The 16,732-nt window shown below is 41.5% G+C and overlaps 1 protein-coding gene across 2 annotated transcripts; it reads left to right on the forward strand.

Annotated features, from left to right (window-relative positions):
• Positions 1-13,383: 13,383 nt before the first annotated feature.
• Positions 13,384-15,158, forward strand: LOC121779321. 2 transcript variants are annotated; one of them, XM_042176643.1, is made up of 2 exons: positions 13,384-13,896; positions 14,459-15,158. In XM_042176643.1, exons 1-2 carry the CDS (start codon positions 13,513-13,515, stop codon positions 14,519-14,521), a joined length of 447 nt encoding a protein of 148 aa, XP_042032577.1. In that variant the 5' UTR covers positions 13,384-13,512; the 3' UTR covers positions 14,522-15,158. The 2 variants fall into 2 exon arrangements, with proteins under 2 accessions (XP_042032577.1, XP_042032576.1); XM_042176642.1 differs by having other exon boundaries at positions 13,402-13,896; positions 14,598-15,158.
• The last annotated feature ends 1,574 nt before the right edge of the window (positions 15,159-16,732 follow it).

Consider the following 16,732-nt stretch of genomic DNA (forward strand, 5'->3'; position numbering starts at 1 on the left):
CGAGTACGAAGCCCTCCTGGCCGGACTCCAGTTAGCGCAAAGTCTACTCGTCAAATCTCTCAAAGTCCATTGTGATTCACAAGTCATAGTAAATCACATGTTGGGTACAAGTGAAGCCCGTGACGAGAGAATGAAGAAGTATTTGGACAAAGCGCAAAGCATCAGCCGAAGTTTCTCCTATTTCCGGATAATCCGCATTCCCAGAGCGGAAAATAGCCGAGCAGATACCTTAAGTAAGTTGGCCTCAGATCCGAGCTCAAAGGCGGAAGAATTAATGCATCGAAGCATTGATGAAGCCGAGGTACATTCTGTATCCAGCTCGCCGAACTGGATGACGCCGATCTTGCAGTATCTGGATCAAGGACAATTGCCCGAGGATAAGAGAGAAGCTCGGAAGATCACGTGCCGAGCTCTTCGGTACGAACTTCATGAAGGAGTCCTCTTTAGAAAGTCTTACCTCCAGCCGTTATTGCGGTGCGTAGGACCAGAAGAGACGGACTACATCCTCAGAGAAATTCATGAAGGATCGTGCGGTAGCCACATCGGAGCCAGAGCTTTAGCTAAAAAAGTTCTGAGATGGGGATATTATTGGCCAACCATGGTACAAGAGGCAGTGCAGCTCGTCAAGAAGTGTACGAAGTGCCAAATTCATGCAAATGTCCCAAGGATGCCGCAGACCGATCTATACACTATGCAAAGCCCTTGGCCTTTCATGCAATGGGGCATAGACATAGTGGGACCACTTCCTCAAGCTCCTCGGCAAATGAAATTCCTTATCGTTGCCGTGGACTACTTCACGAAGTGGGTGGAGGCTGAACCTTTAGCTACGATAACGAGCTCAAAGGCATTGGACTTCGTCTGGAAGAACATAGTGTGCCGATTTGGCATACCCCACATCCTCATCTCGGATAATGGGACTCAGTTCACCGACAAGACGTTCAAGAATTGGTGCCAAGAGCTGAACATTCAACAGCGGTTCACTTCGGTCTCCCATCCCCAAGCAAACGGACAAACGGAAGTAACGAACCGGATTCTGGTGAAAGGGTTAAAAGCTCGGTTAGAACAAGCCAAAGGACAATGGGTAGAAAATCTCCCTCAAGTCCTATGGTCCTACCGAACTACACCCAAAACCTCCAACGGTGAAACTCCGTATAGCCTGGTGTACGGCACTGAAGCCGTAATTCCGGTGGAGATCGGCGTACCCAGTCCCCGAACCCTAAATTTCTCCTCAGAAATGAATGACGACGGACTGAGAGCAGAACTAGATCTCGCCGAAGAAAGAAGAGAATTGGCGTGCATAAAAGCAGCCAAGTATAAGGAGCAAGTAGCCCGGTATTATAACCAAAGGGTGAAAAAGCTTCAATTTCAAGTGGGAGATCTCGTCTTGAGAAACAACGAAGTAAGCCGAGCAGAAAAGCTGGGCAAACTCGAACCCACATGGGAGGGTCCATATCGGGTGTCAGAAGTCCTCGGCAAAGGGTCTTATAAATTGACTCACATGTCAGGAGAACAAGTACCCCGAACATGGCACGTCTCCAACCTCAAGAAGTTCCACTTGTAAGAGACAAAGTCCGGTCAGTCTGTCTTGTGTCTAGTTCGGTCATAGGGGTACATGTTTTTATTTGTTTGTTTTTTTTTACTTGTATCTTTTACTTGTCGTTTTATAAAAGTTTAAAGTTTTTTTTCTTTCGTCTTTTTCTTTTTTTTCTCTATGTGTTTTGTCTCTATGTGCTTGTCGTCTCTTACAAATGGTACCAAGGTATATCGTTCTTTAAAGACTGATCCCCTTTTTAGATCGATTATTAAAGACTATTGTGAGTCCAAGCTTCTAAGGAGGATATAAGACCACAATTCAGCTTAACAAGCAGTCCGTCTGAAACGAACTGCAATAAGCCAACGATTGTGCGTCCAAGCTTCCAAGGAGGATACAAGACCGCAATTCAGCTTAATAAGCACTTCGTCTGAAACGAACTGCAATAAGGGAAAGTCCGATCCACGCGATAAACCTCGCCGAATTAGGACGACTGAGTTCGGTCAAAGAAGTTTACCTCATAAGACCGAGGACGACCATGTCTAGTCAAAGAGGTTTACTGCATAAGACCACTTCGGTTAACTGGGAAAGTCCGATCCACGCGATAAAACTCGCCGAATTAGGACAAGGGAAAGTTCGATCCCGGCGACAAAAATCGCCAAATTAGAACACAAACCAAGTCCGGTCAAAGATGTTTATTTCATCAGACCAAAGACGAGTCCGGTCAAAGATGTTTATTTCATCAGACCAAAGACGAGTCCGGTCAAAGATGTTTATTTCATCAGACCAATGACGAGTCCGGTCAAAGAAGTTTATTTCATAAGACCAAGGACCAAGTCCGATCAAAGAAGTATACTTCATAAGACCGAGGACAAGTACGATGAAATTTTTTCGCTAAGCTGTAAATACAGTGTTAGAGGTGGAGACAAAATTTCATTTTTCAAATCTTGTTCAGCATACAACTCCGCTACCCTACTATTACAAAGGACTATTCTACTGTCCGGGGTTGCTAAAGTTGAGCCACCTATTCACAAAATCCTCTGGAAGCCGAGTTCGGTCGTTCCGAGCAGATGAAGAATAAGCAGGTCGACGAGATGCTATCCTCGACCCAACGCCTCTTCCCCGAGCCCGAGAAGTCCTAACACCTCGGCGATGAAGAGTCTCTGCAATAAGCATCTGCTGATCTTGCTCGCTCATAGTCACAACTCCTCGGCGAATTTCAGTCCGTCCCTGTCTTGACGATTCCGGTTGCTCCTGAGCCCGTTCTCGTCTAGACGTTTCCGGCTGTTCCGGAGTTCGTTGTTGACTTGGAGTAGGATTTTGAACAAGGGAACCAGAGGTTTGATCTGGAGTGCGAGCATCTGTTGGCACGATATGCCGAAGGAATCTTTCTATGGGGGGGCGCCGAGAAAGAACAATGTTGTACCGAGAAGCCCAACGCCGTAGTGATTTCACAACTTGTTGGCAAGCCGAGCTCTCCAGCGCATTGTTCCTCCGGAGTACAAGATATTCCTCCCACAGTTCGTCAACTCGACTCTGAACATCTGATATGGTCAATCCCCCGCGCACACGGATGTAATCCTCGTACGCAGTCCTCTCAGCAATGGTCGTATTCAGCTCGGCCTCCAGATCTTTCTTATCGGACTCTATGTCCTTGATATCGGCCTCCAGCTTCACTAAACGAGCCAGAAGCTCGTCATTCTTCGTCTGATCGGCTATAGCTCTTCTCTCAGCTTCGTCTAAAGCCGAAGAGTACAGCCGTTTCCAGTGAAGTATCTCCATCTCCTTGAGTACAAAGCAGCTATTAGTTCGGCAGCTATACCGAGCAGATAGTAAAATACAACAGGAATAAAGGCGAGTACGAAAAGCTATACGAAGACAAATGTAGAGAATTTTTCATTCACAAGGAAAATTTTTTACACTAGGGCTTCAAGGCCATTTTACAAGGAAGAAACTAGACTAAGAGAAGGGAGACGAAATCATACTCCGCCTGCTTCGTCTCCGGCTCCTCGGTCTGGTACAGCTTCCTTCTCCTGGGCTACCTCAGCCTCGGCCTCGCCTCCTGCCGGCCTCGCCTCCGCCTCCTGATCGGCCTCCTTCTCCGGATGCCCGGCCTGATCGACTTCGGCCTCCCGCTCCAGCGGCTCGGCCTCACCCTCTCCGTTGTAAGTCGAAGCGGGTGAAACGGGTCCCACGGAGGCAAAGATAGCCTCCAGGTTCTCGTCCCGATCAGCTCGACAACTCCGGACTCGGTCTGCAGAAAGCAGGACCGAAGATGAAGCGAGCTCCTCAAGGAGCGGCAGATTCTGAAGCCGAGCTGCTATCTCTCGGCTGTACAGAGGCAGCACGACGTCGGCCCCCTGCTCGCCCTTATCGGCAATTAGCCTTACCAGGCTACCGACAAAGGCCGAGAACTGGCTGCTCAAAAAGAGTTTCTCCGTGTAAACACGGAGAGCCTCCCCTTGGGCAACCACGGCAGCGGCATCGCTCCGCTTCGCCTGCTCTCGCTGGATGACGAGCTGGTTTTTGGCAAACTGAGCTTCATCCTGGGCCGAAATCCTAGCAGCTCTGGCCTTCTCAAATTTAGCCTCAGCCTGTTCGGCCCGATGACAAGCAGCCGCCAACTTCCTCTGCATCTCGGCATAGTCATTGGACGCTTTGGAGAGTTCGACGGCGACGAGCTTGGAGAGCATATCATTCCTCTGAAAATGGATAAGGAAAAAAGTTAACAGAGGGCACCAAAAAATACAGGACAGAAGCCAAGCCAAGGAATCAAGAAGACAATTCACCTCGGCGAAGTCCGTGGGCCATAGAAATGGCTCACAGATATGCTCCGAAGGAGGCGCCAAGACCATGTCTTTCTCTGGCGCTCTCGGGGGCTTCTGGGTCTTCCCCTTCCTATTTGCCGAAGTCGACTCCGGCTTCTTTGGACCCGAAGAGGTCTTTTGCCTCTTCGGATTCTTCTCGGCATCAGGCGCCGAGCTGGTAGCCTTCTCTCTCTCCGGCTCCACAAGCTCGGAGGACTTTCTGATAGCCTTATTCAACATGAACACTGCCAAAAAGCAAGAAAGCAAAGTCAGATTTTCTTCGTTAAAGCAGTAGAGCATAAAGATAAAGAGAAATCCTCACCCTCGGCCTCTTCGTCCGAAGACGAGATGTCGAACACGACGTCGCCCTTGACGAGCTCAGACTCCGTGTATTGTTTCCTAACTAGGGGAATCTTGTTGAGCTCGCCGTCGAGCTCGTCCAACGGTTCAGGCCGAGGGTGACGGATAACGGACTCCGGCCCTCTCCAGGGAAAACTAGGAGCCGCGGTCCTATCATAGTAGAAGAAGCGATTTTGCCACTTCGGCCACTTCGTTTTACAAAAGGCCCTAAAAGGCTGTAAAGGGATCAAGTAAAACCAAGACCCCTTCCTCTTAAATTGAAAGAATTTAAGGATCGCCTTCAAAGACAAATCCCTTCCTAACCTACGGAGTTCGGCAGCGAAGGCCGACAAGTGCCTCCAAGAGTTCGGAGTCACCTGGCCTAAAGGAAGCTGAAAAAAATCTAGTAAATCTATAAAGGCAGAAGGGAGGGGGAAACGAAGCCCGCATTCTAAGCAGGCCTCGTACACGGTGACGTAACCCTCCGGCGGGGAGTCAGCCCTGTGATCACCGTCAGGTACCACCGCCTTCCCCCCAGGAAAAGAGTATTTTTCGTAAAGGGATATCACAGTATCCTTACTCAAGATACTGTGAAAATACTCTACGGTCTTCTCCCCGGATTCTTTCCGGCTAGAAGACCCCTTACCCCCTTTCCTAACGCTACCCGACTCCGAAGAAGAAGAAGAAGACATTTTTCTTACTTTTGAAGGTGAAGATAGTCTGAAAAAAATTCTTGAAAGCGGAGAGAGAATTTTCGCAAGAAAGAGAGTATAGAAGACGCAACAGCAAAAGTGCTTCAATGATGAAGAAAGAGCGTATTTATCAGATACGGGAAAGATTTCGAAATCGTTGCGCCGTTTCGAATCCCACCTTTTCAGGAATCAACGGCCGGATTTTACTGTCGCATTTAATGCAGGCATGCGCTAGGCACGTCCCCTGACGTCAGCCTCCCCCTTACCGTTATCCAGAATGCCGAAGTGACTCACCTCGCCGAAGTGATCCACTTCGCTTTTCGGGGGGGGTAGTGATGGGGTACGAACTAAACCCTAATGGCAAGCCCAATAACAGTGACGGCCCATCAGCCCAGAGCCCAAGAAAGAGTATCTGTTCGGCATCAAAGAGTTCGGCACGACCAAAGAGTTCGGCACGACCAAAGAGTTCGGACTCAGCCTACAGCTCGGTAAAAGCCGACCAGTCAAGCTCTCCTCTCAGATCGGCAAGAGCTGATCGGTAAAGTCCAGCAGTTCGGTCTCAGCATTCGATCGAACTAGGAGTTGGTGGACTCACGAAAGGCCTCCACGACCTCCACTATACCCACGATCTATTTAGTGGTATGAAGCAGTTATTGAGCAGTTATTGCTCACCCACGATCTTGTTAGTGGGGCTGCAAACCACGATCCTAGTTCAATGTATAAATAGAACTTAGATCTGATAGAAAAGGGTTAAGCTCTCTAGAGATAAAATAGCATATAGCAAGTCTGTATTGTAAGCTGTATTTTCGCAGATCAAGCAATACAAACCTGCCCTCATTTCTCCCCGTGGACGTAGATTTACCTCAGTAAATCGAACCACGTAAATTCATTGTGTCATAATTCTCTACCAGCATTTACTAACATCAATAATTCGCGGATCCATCATACATTATTTTAAAAATAAATTAGTAATAAACGATTATAAATATTGAAAACATGTTAAAGACAGTTTCATATAAAAATGGTGTATTTAATTGTGGCACTTAATTGTTAGTGGAATGACACGGGTTTTAATGTATAATTGATAAAGTAAAGAGATAAGAAGAGTAAGAGTGAGGGAAAAGGTACTGAAATGAGTGTTAGTGGATTATGGAGTCCACATTTACAATGATGTGTAGGATTAGTATTGGTTGAAAACTTTCTTTTTTAAACTTAGTCTATTTTTTAATGAATCAAAATGGCAAAACTTGTTTATTTTTCGTGGACAGTACTAATATTGCTATACAACAATTGTGGCACCGAATTAGTAAGTACTAATATTGTTAGATATTAGCCAATGTTTAAGGAATATAAATAGCTATGACTTACTTGAAACCTTAGACACGGACACAACTCGTATAACACATGAACACAAAAATGTAGATTAATATTATGAATAGAACGAGATAACATTCTCAAACCTAAAACTCTCTAGCGAGATAAAGCTAGAAGCGAAAATCATAGCATAAGTAAAGTAATGCTCTCCAGCTGCATCTTTACACGTATCGACTGGTTGAATAGTTCTTGTCTTGTTTGAATGGTAGAAGAGCGTCTTCTCGTCCAACAACGTCAAAATGTCTCCATTTTTGAAAGCTTTGATAGGATGAAAAACGACAATTTATTCCGATGGATATAAACAGTTCTGAACCTGTATTCTATGGTCCAAGATTCTTCGACTTGGTATTCCTTCATTAAGCAGATGTCAATAGCTAAAACAAAGGCAGTCCCTCAAAACAAACAACTCACTAGCTCCAACCATCACCGGAGGAGGGGAGAAGATGCTAAAATGCTCGGTTTCAACATCAAAACCACAAATTTGGAATGAGGGTAGAATTTAAAAAGGTATGGTCAAATCATTTACAGTCCAATGGAGGTTGCCATTACACACAATGAGTCCACCGAAAATGAATCGGAAACCAGATGCAGCACCAGCTTCAACGCGCCTCCTTGTTCGTGTTCCTAGGGTGTATACATGATGAAAGTCATACCCAGCGTCCGCATTGATGCAAACGACCTTATATTGCCCACTTAATTTGCTCGCACCAAATCCAAAACGCGTTGTAAAATCAATTGAGATGTATTCCTCAGGGCAGAGGAGCTCAGTGTATTCACGAGTGATCGGATTGCATATGATAATCGGAATTTGAGAAGGCCCTAACTTTGAGTAGAGAAGAAGCAATCCATTAACGGCCATAACTGCCATTGATTCTGAGTATGTGTTAGGGATATCGAAATCTGTGAGCGTCATGTAGTGAAGATCATTGATTTTCGTGTTGGCTTCGTCTTCGTCGTCTTCAATCTCGAATATCATGCACCGAGTTGGATTCAGCTCGGTTGATATTAAGCGAACTAGGACGGGTGGGGTTTTGACTTTGGAGAGATGGGATTTGACGAAATCATTGGACTCGAAGAGATCGCGTCATGGTTTGCAAACGCACTTGCTGACTGCAAGGCTTCGGACAGAGAGGCGTGAGAGGATGTTGGTGGTGAGTTCTGATTGTAGATTCGTGAAGAAATCTTCCTCCGTCAAAGAAGAAGGAGAAGAATTAGGGCTTCTCATCATGATCACTTTTTGTATATTTAATTTTCAACCACATTTTTAATATAAATTCTTGTATACTACTATTACTATGTGAAACCGCCAAGTTTATTTTAATATTGTTAATTAGTGCAGCCCAATGACATGCCGTCCAAAACCAAACTATATTATTTAATTTTTTAAATATTGGCTTTAATTTAAGCATAATATTTTATTCGTAGTAATGGTTCTCTGGTTGGTTTTGATTTTGATTGGGATTGTGATTTTTATTCAAAGTGTTTAAAGGCGGTAATGTTTTGATGTATTGCTGCTTATAAGGAGAGGATGGAAAAAAAATGTTCCACCTTCATTAATTATTTACTATTTTTTTTATTTAAATCCCAATTAATTAGTTATCAAATTTGAAAATGATTATGATTTCCAAATGTTTTACAATAATTAAACGAACTTCAAAATTAATCCATACTGTAATTTTATTTTTACCGACCTGAATTAGAAAAATATCCCCGCAAAATATATTGAAAATGTAAAATAAGGAGTATCAAAATAGTAGTAACTCCTTATTTTTCAATAAACTTATCATTTTAATTTAAATGTGCCATATTTAACAAAAGTTAAATGAACAAATGAAAAATAACCTTTCAGTCTCCAATTTAGCGGCAAAATTCCAAGAAAGGACGCCATGCAAAAATGTATCCGCCATTTGGACCCTGAAAAACAAAGTTTCCAGACATGGTATAGACGCGAGAAGCTCTCGCGTGTTTAACTAAACACGCTTGAAGCTCTTGCGTGTTTTAACTAAACACGCATCAGGCTATCGCGTGTTTAACTAAACACGCGACACGCTCTCGCGTGTTTCGGGTAGACACAAATTCCAGCCCAAACGGCAGAGACCTCACTTTCCACTCGCGAATTCACTTCCAGCTCGCTCAATCTCTCACTCTCAGCGACGGCCAACGTTTCTAGCCGGCGAAAATCGAAGTGAATCCGTGATTTTGTTGCTCTAATTCCTATTTTAAGTGGTGTTAGGTAATTATTGACTATTAATTTCAATTATCATTGCTATATGTTAGTTAGTTATAGATTTAGGGTTTATGGCATTGAACTTGGTATTGAATTTTCGATTTTAATTTTGTTCAATATTTATCTAAGTATGTTGAATTTATAGTATATGATGTTATGTCGCACTTATTTTGCAGGTTTAATGGTGTTTGTGAGTTTATATTGGGATGGGAAAATTATTCAGCTCCCAGGTTTGGGTGTTGCTTATGATCCCCCTCGTGCAAATTCATTTATTATATTGAATGAAAAGATATCATATTATCAGCTTGTATCAATGATATGTGAAAAAATTGGAATTGAGTTGGATGCACATACGATTGATTTAACATGGAGGCATCCTGTGGTTTTTAGTGGAGTGGTGAATTATATAGCTACACCAGTGGATGCTAATTTGTTGGAGTATATGTTTGGTGAAAATCCACGTCAAATTGAACTTTTTATTGAATATACTCATGTTCCCACTGCGGTGCAATTTGAACCACCTATCACTCATCATGATGTTGGAACATCTAGGAGAGATGGTTATCCTAGTTTCGATGTCGGGACATCTAGGAGGGATGATGAATATCATAGCTTTGAATTTAACACATCTGGAAGAGAGGTTGATGAACCACTAGATGTACCAAATTTGACATGTGATGGTTATGATGGTTCTGATAATTGTGATGGTTCGGATGGGTCTGATAATGGTGATGGTGCAGATGGTTCTGATAATTGTGATGGTGCAGATAATGTTGGTGGTGCAGATGACTCTGATTGTGATGGTTCCGATGGTTCTCAACCAAGTGATCTTGATTATAGTGCAGAATCGTGTGAAGATTCTACAGACGATGAGACACTTGATATGATGGTTGAGAAGTATGTACAACCATCTGTTCGTGGGGAGCAATCTGTTCCCAACTATGTGCCTGAAGGGTTACCATTTTTTCGATCATTACCATGTGAAGGCAGCCGTGGTTACTTTTCAGAAGACCATGGATTGGTTGATGAAGATATGTGGTATTGGGATGAGGATAATCCGAGACATATAGATGTGGGAACAAAATTTGATAGCAAATTGCAGTTGAAAACTGCTATCACATTATGGCATGTGGGAACAGGTCGGATGTATGAGGTTATGGATAGTCATTCAAGAAGATGGCATGCAGTTTGTAGGGACCCATTTGGTCCGAAAAGAATAGGCAGGGACCTTGGGCAACGCTACCCATGTAATTGAGAGGTTAAAGCAACATTTAAGAAACGTGATGGTAGCTGGTCTATCAACTCATGGGTTGATCGTCATTGCTGTATGGGAGATCACGATCCAAGTGAACATGTTAATCTTACATCATCCATGATTGCTCTCTGCATTCGAAGTCAAATTGAAAACGATGCAGCATTCAAGCCTTCTGCAGTACATACATATATCAAAGATAAATTTCACGTGAAAATCAGCTACGAGAAAGCATGGTACGCTCGCAGAAAAGCTATTGAGCTTGTATATGGTGGGTGGGAGGGGTCCTTCAGACAACTCCCCAGCTACCTGACTGAGTTGCAAACTCAAAATCCGGGGACAATCGTTGAGTGGTTGCATGACCCTGTATTGAGTCAAGGTAATACAAAGGTGTTCCGCTACGTATTTTGGGCATTTGGGGCCTGCAATAGAGGCGTTCCAAGTAGCAAAGCCGGTCTTATCAGTTGATGGGACTCACCTGCGTGGAAGATTGAAAGGTAAACTACTTGCTGCAGTAGGTTATGATGCAAATAAGAATTGTTTGCCTGTTGCTTTTGCTATTGTCGATGAAGAAACAAACGAGAGTTGGAGTTGGTTTTTGAATCTTGTGAGAGTGCATATTATAAAGCATGATCAGGAAGTGTGCATAATAAGTGACAGACATCAAGGCATTATAAATGCCCTGAAGGCTGATGTGTGGAAAGAGGCACCAGTTGGTTATCATCGATTCTGTTTAATTCACGTTAGATCGAATGTGTTACAAAGACACAAAGTCCCCGGAGTGAAGAAATGGGTATGGATAATGGGTGAAGTGAGTGAGGAGCATAGATATTGGACTGCAAGGCGTGAATTAGAAAAGGTGAGTCCAGAAGCTCTGAGGTATCTCGAAACCACCATAGATAGATCGCAATGGACTATGGCACACGATGAATTTCGTCGATGGGGTGAGACATCTACTAACATGGCCGAGTGTTATAATAATGTGTTGTTAGCTGCGAGGGAACTCCCAATTAGAGCTATCGTTGATATTACATTCTGGCGGACCATCAACTGGTTTGTTAACCGAACGACTCTAGCCAAACAATGTCAGACGCCTTTGACACCGTGGGCTTGGGAGTTATTTCAGAAGAATGACCAACGAGGGAGACGTCATCATGTTAGGACTACAAGCATAGCACGTGGCATCTATGATGTGCTAACCTATCACAGAGGTCCGGGTAGAGGCCATAATATACATGTTGTAGATTACCGTGAAAAGATATGCTCATGTGGAAAGTGGCAGACCTGGAGAATGCCTTGCTCTCACGCTGTTGCGGTGCTGAGAGAACGCAGTGATGACATCTTCAGTCATGTTGATACACGATACCACACAGATGTTTGGATTCACCAGTACGCAGGTATGTTGTTTAAATACTTTGTATTCTTTCATTTTTATCATGTCTTACATCTGCACTTTTATGCAGCTGTGTTCCGTCCACTGAGACACCAAGATTATTGGTATGAACCTGAATGGACACTCGAATGTTCACCAGCACGGCTACTTCCTCGTTCACGTGGGCGATACAACAGAAGGAGGATACACAACCAAATGGATGAGCGCGAAGAAGATGCGCCAAGAGCTTCTCCTCGATGCCGCCTTTGTGGAGAGACCGGCCATAATAGAAGAAAGTGCACTTTAGGACGTGTTATGTAGTTATTTTATGTTTGAGAATCCTGATTGAGGGTTGGAGTTTATTATGTGTTTGAACCAAGATTAAGCCTGAAATGACATTCTTAAGTAATATTGTTTACAAAAAATTCGACAGAGTTTACTTTATTTATTGATCAATCCACCTGTAATAAATCAATCAACATATAATAAGTCAACAGTACATCTCAAATCAATCCACCAGTAATAAATAGACAATACATCTAATGATATTATTCTACTTAAATGACGAAGGTGTATATTTACTCGGGCCTTTTCCTCTGTTGTCCTAGGAGCAACATCATCATCATCATCAGCATCTTCATCATCATCATCATCAGCAGCAGCATCATCATCATCATTTGTTGGAGAGTGCACGATATGGACATCCGAAAAGAATGAATCCTGTGTAGTAGGATTCCATGGTAGCCCAACTCTATCTAATGGAGTCACCCAACTAGACTGTGGCGCGTCTGACCAAGTAGGAAACCAACTAGAGGGATCTGGTGCTGGTGGATTTTGCATTTCGGGCTCACCAGCAAAATTGTCGAAGCGCCGAATATTGAACGAGGTTGTTTCCTGGCCTGCCCACGCCTTGCGTGATATATGACTGTGCTGATAATGCAAAACAGAAGGATCTTCTGGTTCATATCGCGACATCCTAATATAATCAAAATTTAACATGTTTAATTATAAACGAAATTTTATTAAAAAACTTTCACTTAATAAATTCAACCAAATTCAACAAATTAACATCAAATTCAACAAATTAACACCATGTTCAACCATATTCAATAATTCAACAATAGTTCAACCAAATTCAATAATTCAACAAAATATCAATCACATTCACCACATTAACACCAAATGCAACAAAATAACACCAAATTCAACAAAACATCAACCAAATTTAATCACCACATTAACACCAAATGCAACTAAATAACACCAAATTCAACAAAACATCAACCAAATTGAATAATTCAACATCAAATACAACCAAATTCAAGATAAAATCAACCAAATTGAATAATTCAACACCAAATTCAACAAAATGATTTCTACCCCATGAACCCTAACTATTATAACCCCACCTAAAATATACCAATAAAAACGAAAATAAGGGTTGAAAGTTACCTAACAACACTTCAAATTGGAATGGGAGAGCTAATTAGCGGACTAGGCTTCGAATTTGGCTGGTTGGGCAGAATTTTTGCCGATTTTCTTCTCTTCTTCGCGTAATGTCGTATGTTCTGCCGTCTGGAGTGATTTTGTGGAGCAAGGAGACACGCGAGAGCGTGTCGCGTGTTTTCTTTAAACACGCGAGAGGAAGACGCGTCTCTTCTTTAATACACGCGAGAGGAAGACGCGTCTCTTCTTTTTAACACGCGAGATGAATATGCGTCTATACTTTTAAGACACGCGAGAAGCTCTCGCGTCTATACCATGGCTGGAATCTTTTTTTTTCAGGGTCCAAATGGCGGATACATTTTGCCACAACGTCCCTTCTTGGAATTTTGCCCCAATTTAGCCCCAATTCCCAGCTCTGCCTTTTCTTCTTCTTCTTCTTCTCAGTGTGATTGAGCAGTGATTCAGTCCATTAATGGAGCTTGATTTCTTCGGAGATTTACCGTCAGAAATCACCACCAACATCCTCTCACGCCTGCCCATCCGAAGCCTCGCAATCAGCAAGTCCGTTTGCAAACCATGGCTCAATCTAATCGATTCCGACGATTTCCACAAATCCGAAATCAAAACCCCACCCGCCCTAGTCCTCTTGACAGAGAAGACGATGGATTCAACTTGGTGCGCGATTTTCGAATTTGAAGACGAAGACGAGAAGAGCCATGATTTTCACCACATTCCGCTCATGGATTTGGAAATCCCTCACGGAAACAGAGCATCAATGGGAGGTATCACTGCTAATGGCTACCCAAGATTGCATAGGCTCTTGTACTACTCCAACAAGACAAGAACTATACAACAAGTCAGTATGTTTAAGTATGCAGTTGCGGTTTACTTTACTGCCTTGATTTCCACACCTAACTTTTTCTCCCTCATGAATTTTGGATATGAGAATGTGATCTCGTTTTAGTTCTTAAAATTTAGTCTACATTTGTGTGTTTGTGTTGATACATGTTTTTGTCTAAGGTTTCATTGTCGTGTAGTTTTTGGGTTCTAAGGTACCATTGACATCTAGTGTTTGGTTTTTCACTTATTCTGTCGTTCCAATGTTCATACACTAGTATATGTAGTTTGGGATGTTGTCTATAAATTATAATCTCATTGTAGTTCATGAGCCTAATCTAAATGAACATGAAGAAATGAAGAAACGAAGAGAGAAAAATGATGGAACTGATGAAGGTTCTAAATTGATAATTTCTTCATAAAGGCTATGAAAAGATGATTTCAGATACCTGCATCCCTGTAAGGTTGAATTTTTAATAGGGTGCCTAAATTCAAAAGAAATTTAGAATATTCAAGAACTATTTCTCCAGTATCGAAAATTAAATACTTTATTGTTTTTGAATTTCTTTTGCCTATGTTAGATGGTACATCGAAGATTGAATTTGCTCGCAACATGTAATATCAAGAATCCATTTGGCTATTGATGAGGCTCGTTTCATGCATGTGTTCTATGGTAAAACTACATCAAATCCTGTAAATTAACAACCAATTTTGAGCCAGGAGTGTGTGAAAACCGTCATATTCAGAAGAAGGAGCATATCAGTTGGGCGGACGAACGGATCAAGAAAAGAAGGCAAAAACTGCGGCATTGAGTTGATCAAGTCAAGAATTAGATGGAGCCGGCAGGAGTTCCGCATGGGAGAAAGAGCTAAAGACCCCACCACCAACTGTGAAGGGCAGGAATGACATTTCAAAGATGATGGTACCCTAGGGATCAGAGCCCCACTACTCTCTATATAAATGAAGCCCAACACAAGAAAAAAAAGGAGGTTCCCAAGTTTTCGGTGGGGGGGTCTCACAAGCGCTTAGTTAGAACATCTTTAGGAATTCAACTCTCTTCTAGGGTTGAAATCAGAGCTCTTATTACCTCATGTTTCTTGATTCCAGTTACACGCACTTGGTTCCATTTTAGTTTAGTTCAGTTGGTGTTTGGTGCTGGTTTTTACGTTTTCAAGTGTTGGTTCTGTATTCCGCTTCCATGAGAAGCGATGAAGCAATTACCTGCTTTCGTTGTTTATTTTCAGTTTATTTGTTTTAGTAAATCCAGAGTTATGTTTTCAAGTTGACGTGTTCTGTTTTTATGCATGATGTTTCTGATCTGTTTTCGGTTCTTCTTTTATGTCGCATGTCTTAGCTCAAAAATGCCTCGTTCTTTTTTTATTGGCTCAGATCTGATGTTTTGAGTTTGAGAGTTTTCAGGATGTTTAGATCTAGCAGCTTATGTTTCGTTTCTGCATGATTATGGGTTAGTTTTCTTGTTTACGTAGTCGTAGCTTAGATTTTAGGAGTAGATTTAATTTTATGTGCTGTTATGAAGTTTCATCTTCCTTAACTTTTCAGATATGTTCTTTACTCTGTTTTCCATGTTGATTTCGTGAAGAAAATGAAGTTGTTTAAAAGTTTTTACTTTATCCTACACTATGCAGGGGATAGTCCCCCGTTTATTTTGTTTGTCCATTTATCGAAAATTCAGTTAAGTTGGTCAAGTAGATTTAGTAAAGTCATGTCGTGTTGAATAGAAAATGTAGTTTAATTTATTCATTCGAATGAATCATTGCGATTTTATACACAGAGCTGTTACAACAGTGGAACTATCAACTTCTAATTTCATTTTTATGTGTGGTTGTGAGTAAATTATCTAACACCATGAAATTATTAGCCATACACATACAAATTAAATATAAACAGTGTTTCAAAAATTGGAACGGACCGGCTGAACCAGTTAAGGCGGGCAAACACATCTTTTATTAACAACTAGTATCACGCCCGTGCGATGCACGGATCATTTTAATTTCTTCATATTTATTTCATTATGCGAAATAAAATTTGTGAAATAATAAACAAAGGAATATTTGACATATTCTTACTTTGAATTATACTTTTTCAATCACAATAACCCCACATTGCCACAAGAGTGCGTTTAAATGCTAAATTTTCTTTAAAATGTCAATACGATCACATTAAAATTTCAACACTTATTTTTGCTGACATTTAAATATCGGACTTAAAATTAAAAAGTATTTTAATTCTGTGAAAATATGAATTAACCATTGAGTTATAACTGCAGGAGCAAGTTTACGTTGCAATAATTTAAGATTGCACTGGTGAGACACTTCCTAGTCGAGCTTCATTTCATTGCAATATAGTGACCCTATACACTAAAAACCCAAACCTTGAAACCTAAATCATAAACCCTTAACTTTAAAATATACTCATCATGACCAACAAATGAGGCAAATATCAATAAAATTCTCCCTCCGCCCCAGTTAAGAAAAATTTAATATCAGACCAACTATAATTAAATTATTTATATTTTAGTATATATTTGATAACTCAATAGCAATAAATTGAAGAGTTTTTAGATACTGATTTTAAGTTATCATATAAATAATAGTAAGTGTTGCTCTACCTCTTTTAAAATGTCGATGGTACATATACGTTGCTTTGTCTAATGCAATTCCAATTTTAGTGTTATTTCACATTTTCACATTTTTAAATAAGGAATATTCATTGTATTTGTACACACATTTTGTTAGCCTTAACTATTAAATGCGCAAAAACATAGTAATTTACAAACATAAATAAATCAACAGCTCAAAAAATCAATAGCTTTTTTATAGAAATAAAATATATTA

The sequence above is a fragment of the Salvia splendens genome, chromosome 19 (assembly GCF_004379255.2).
Source record: "Salvia splendens isolate huo1 chromosome 19, SspV2, whole genome shotgun sequence".
Classification (NCBI taxonomy): domain Eukaryota; kingdom Viridiplantae; phylum Streptophyta; class Magnoliopsida; order Lamiales; family Lamiaceae; genus Salvia; species Salvia splendens.

What these genes read in the sequence shown, in the direction of transcription:
- LOC121779321 (XM_042176642.1), top strand. Translation starts at nt 13,513, where the DNA reads ATGGAGCTTGATTTCTTCGGAGATTTACCGTCAGAAATCACCACCAAC. An exon ending in AGACAAGAACTATACAACAA is followed by an intron (nt 13,897 to 14,597) that starts GTCAGTATGTTT and finishes ATTTTGAGCCAG; the next exon opens with GAGTGTGTGAAAACCGTCAT.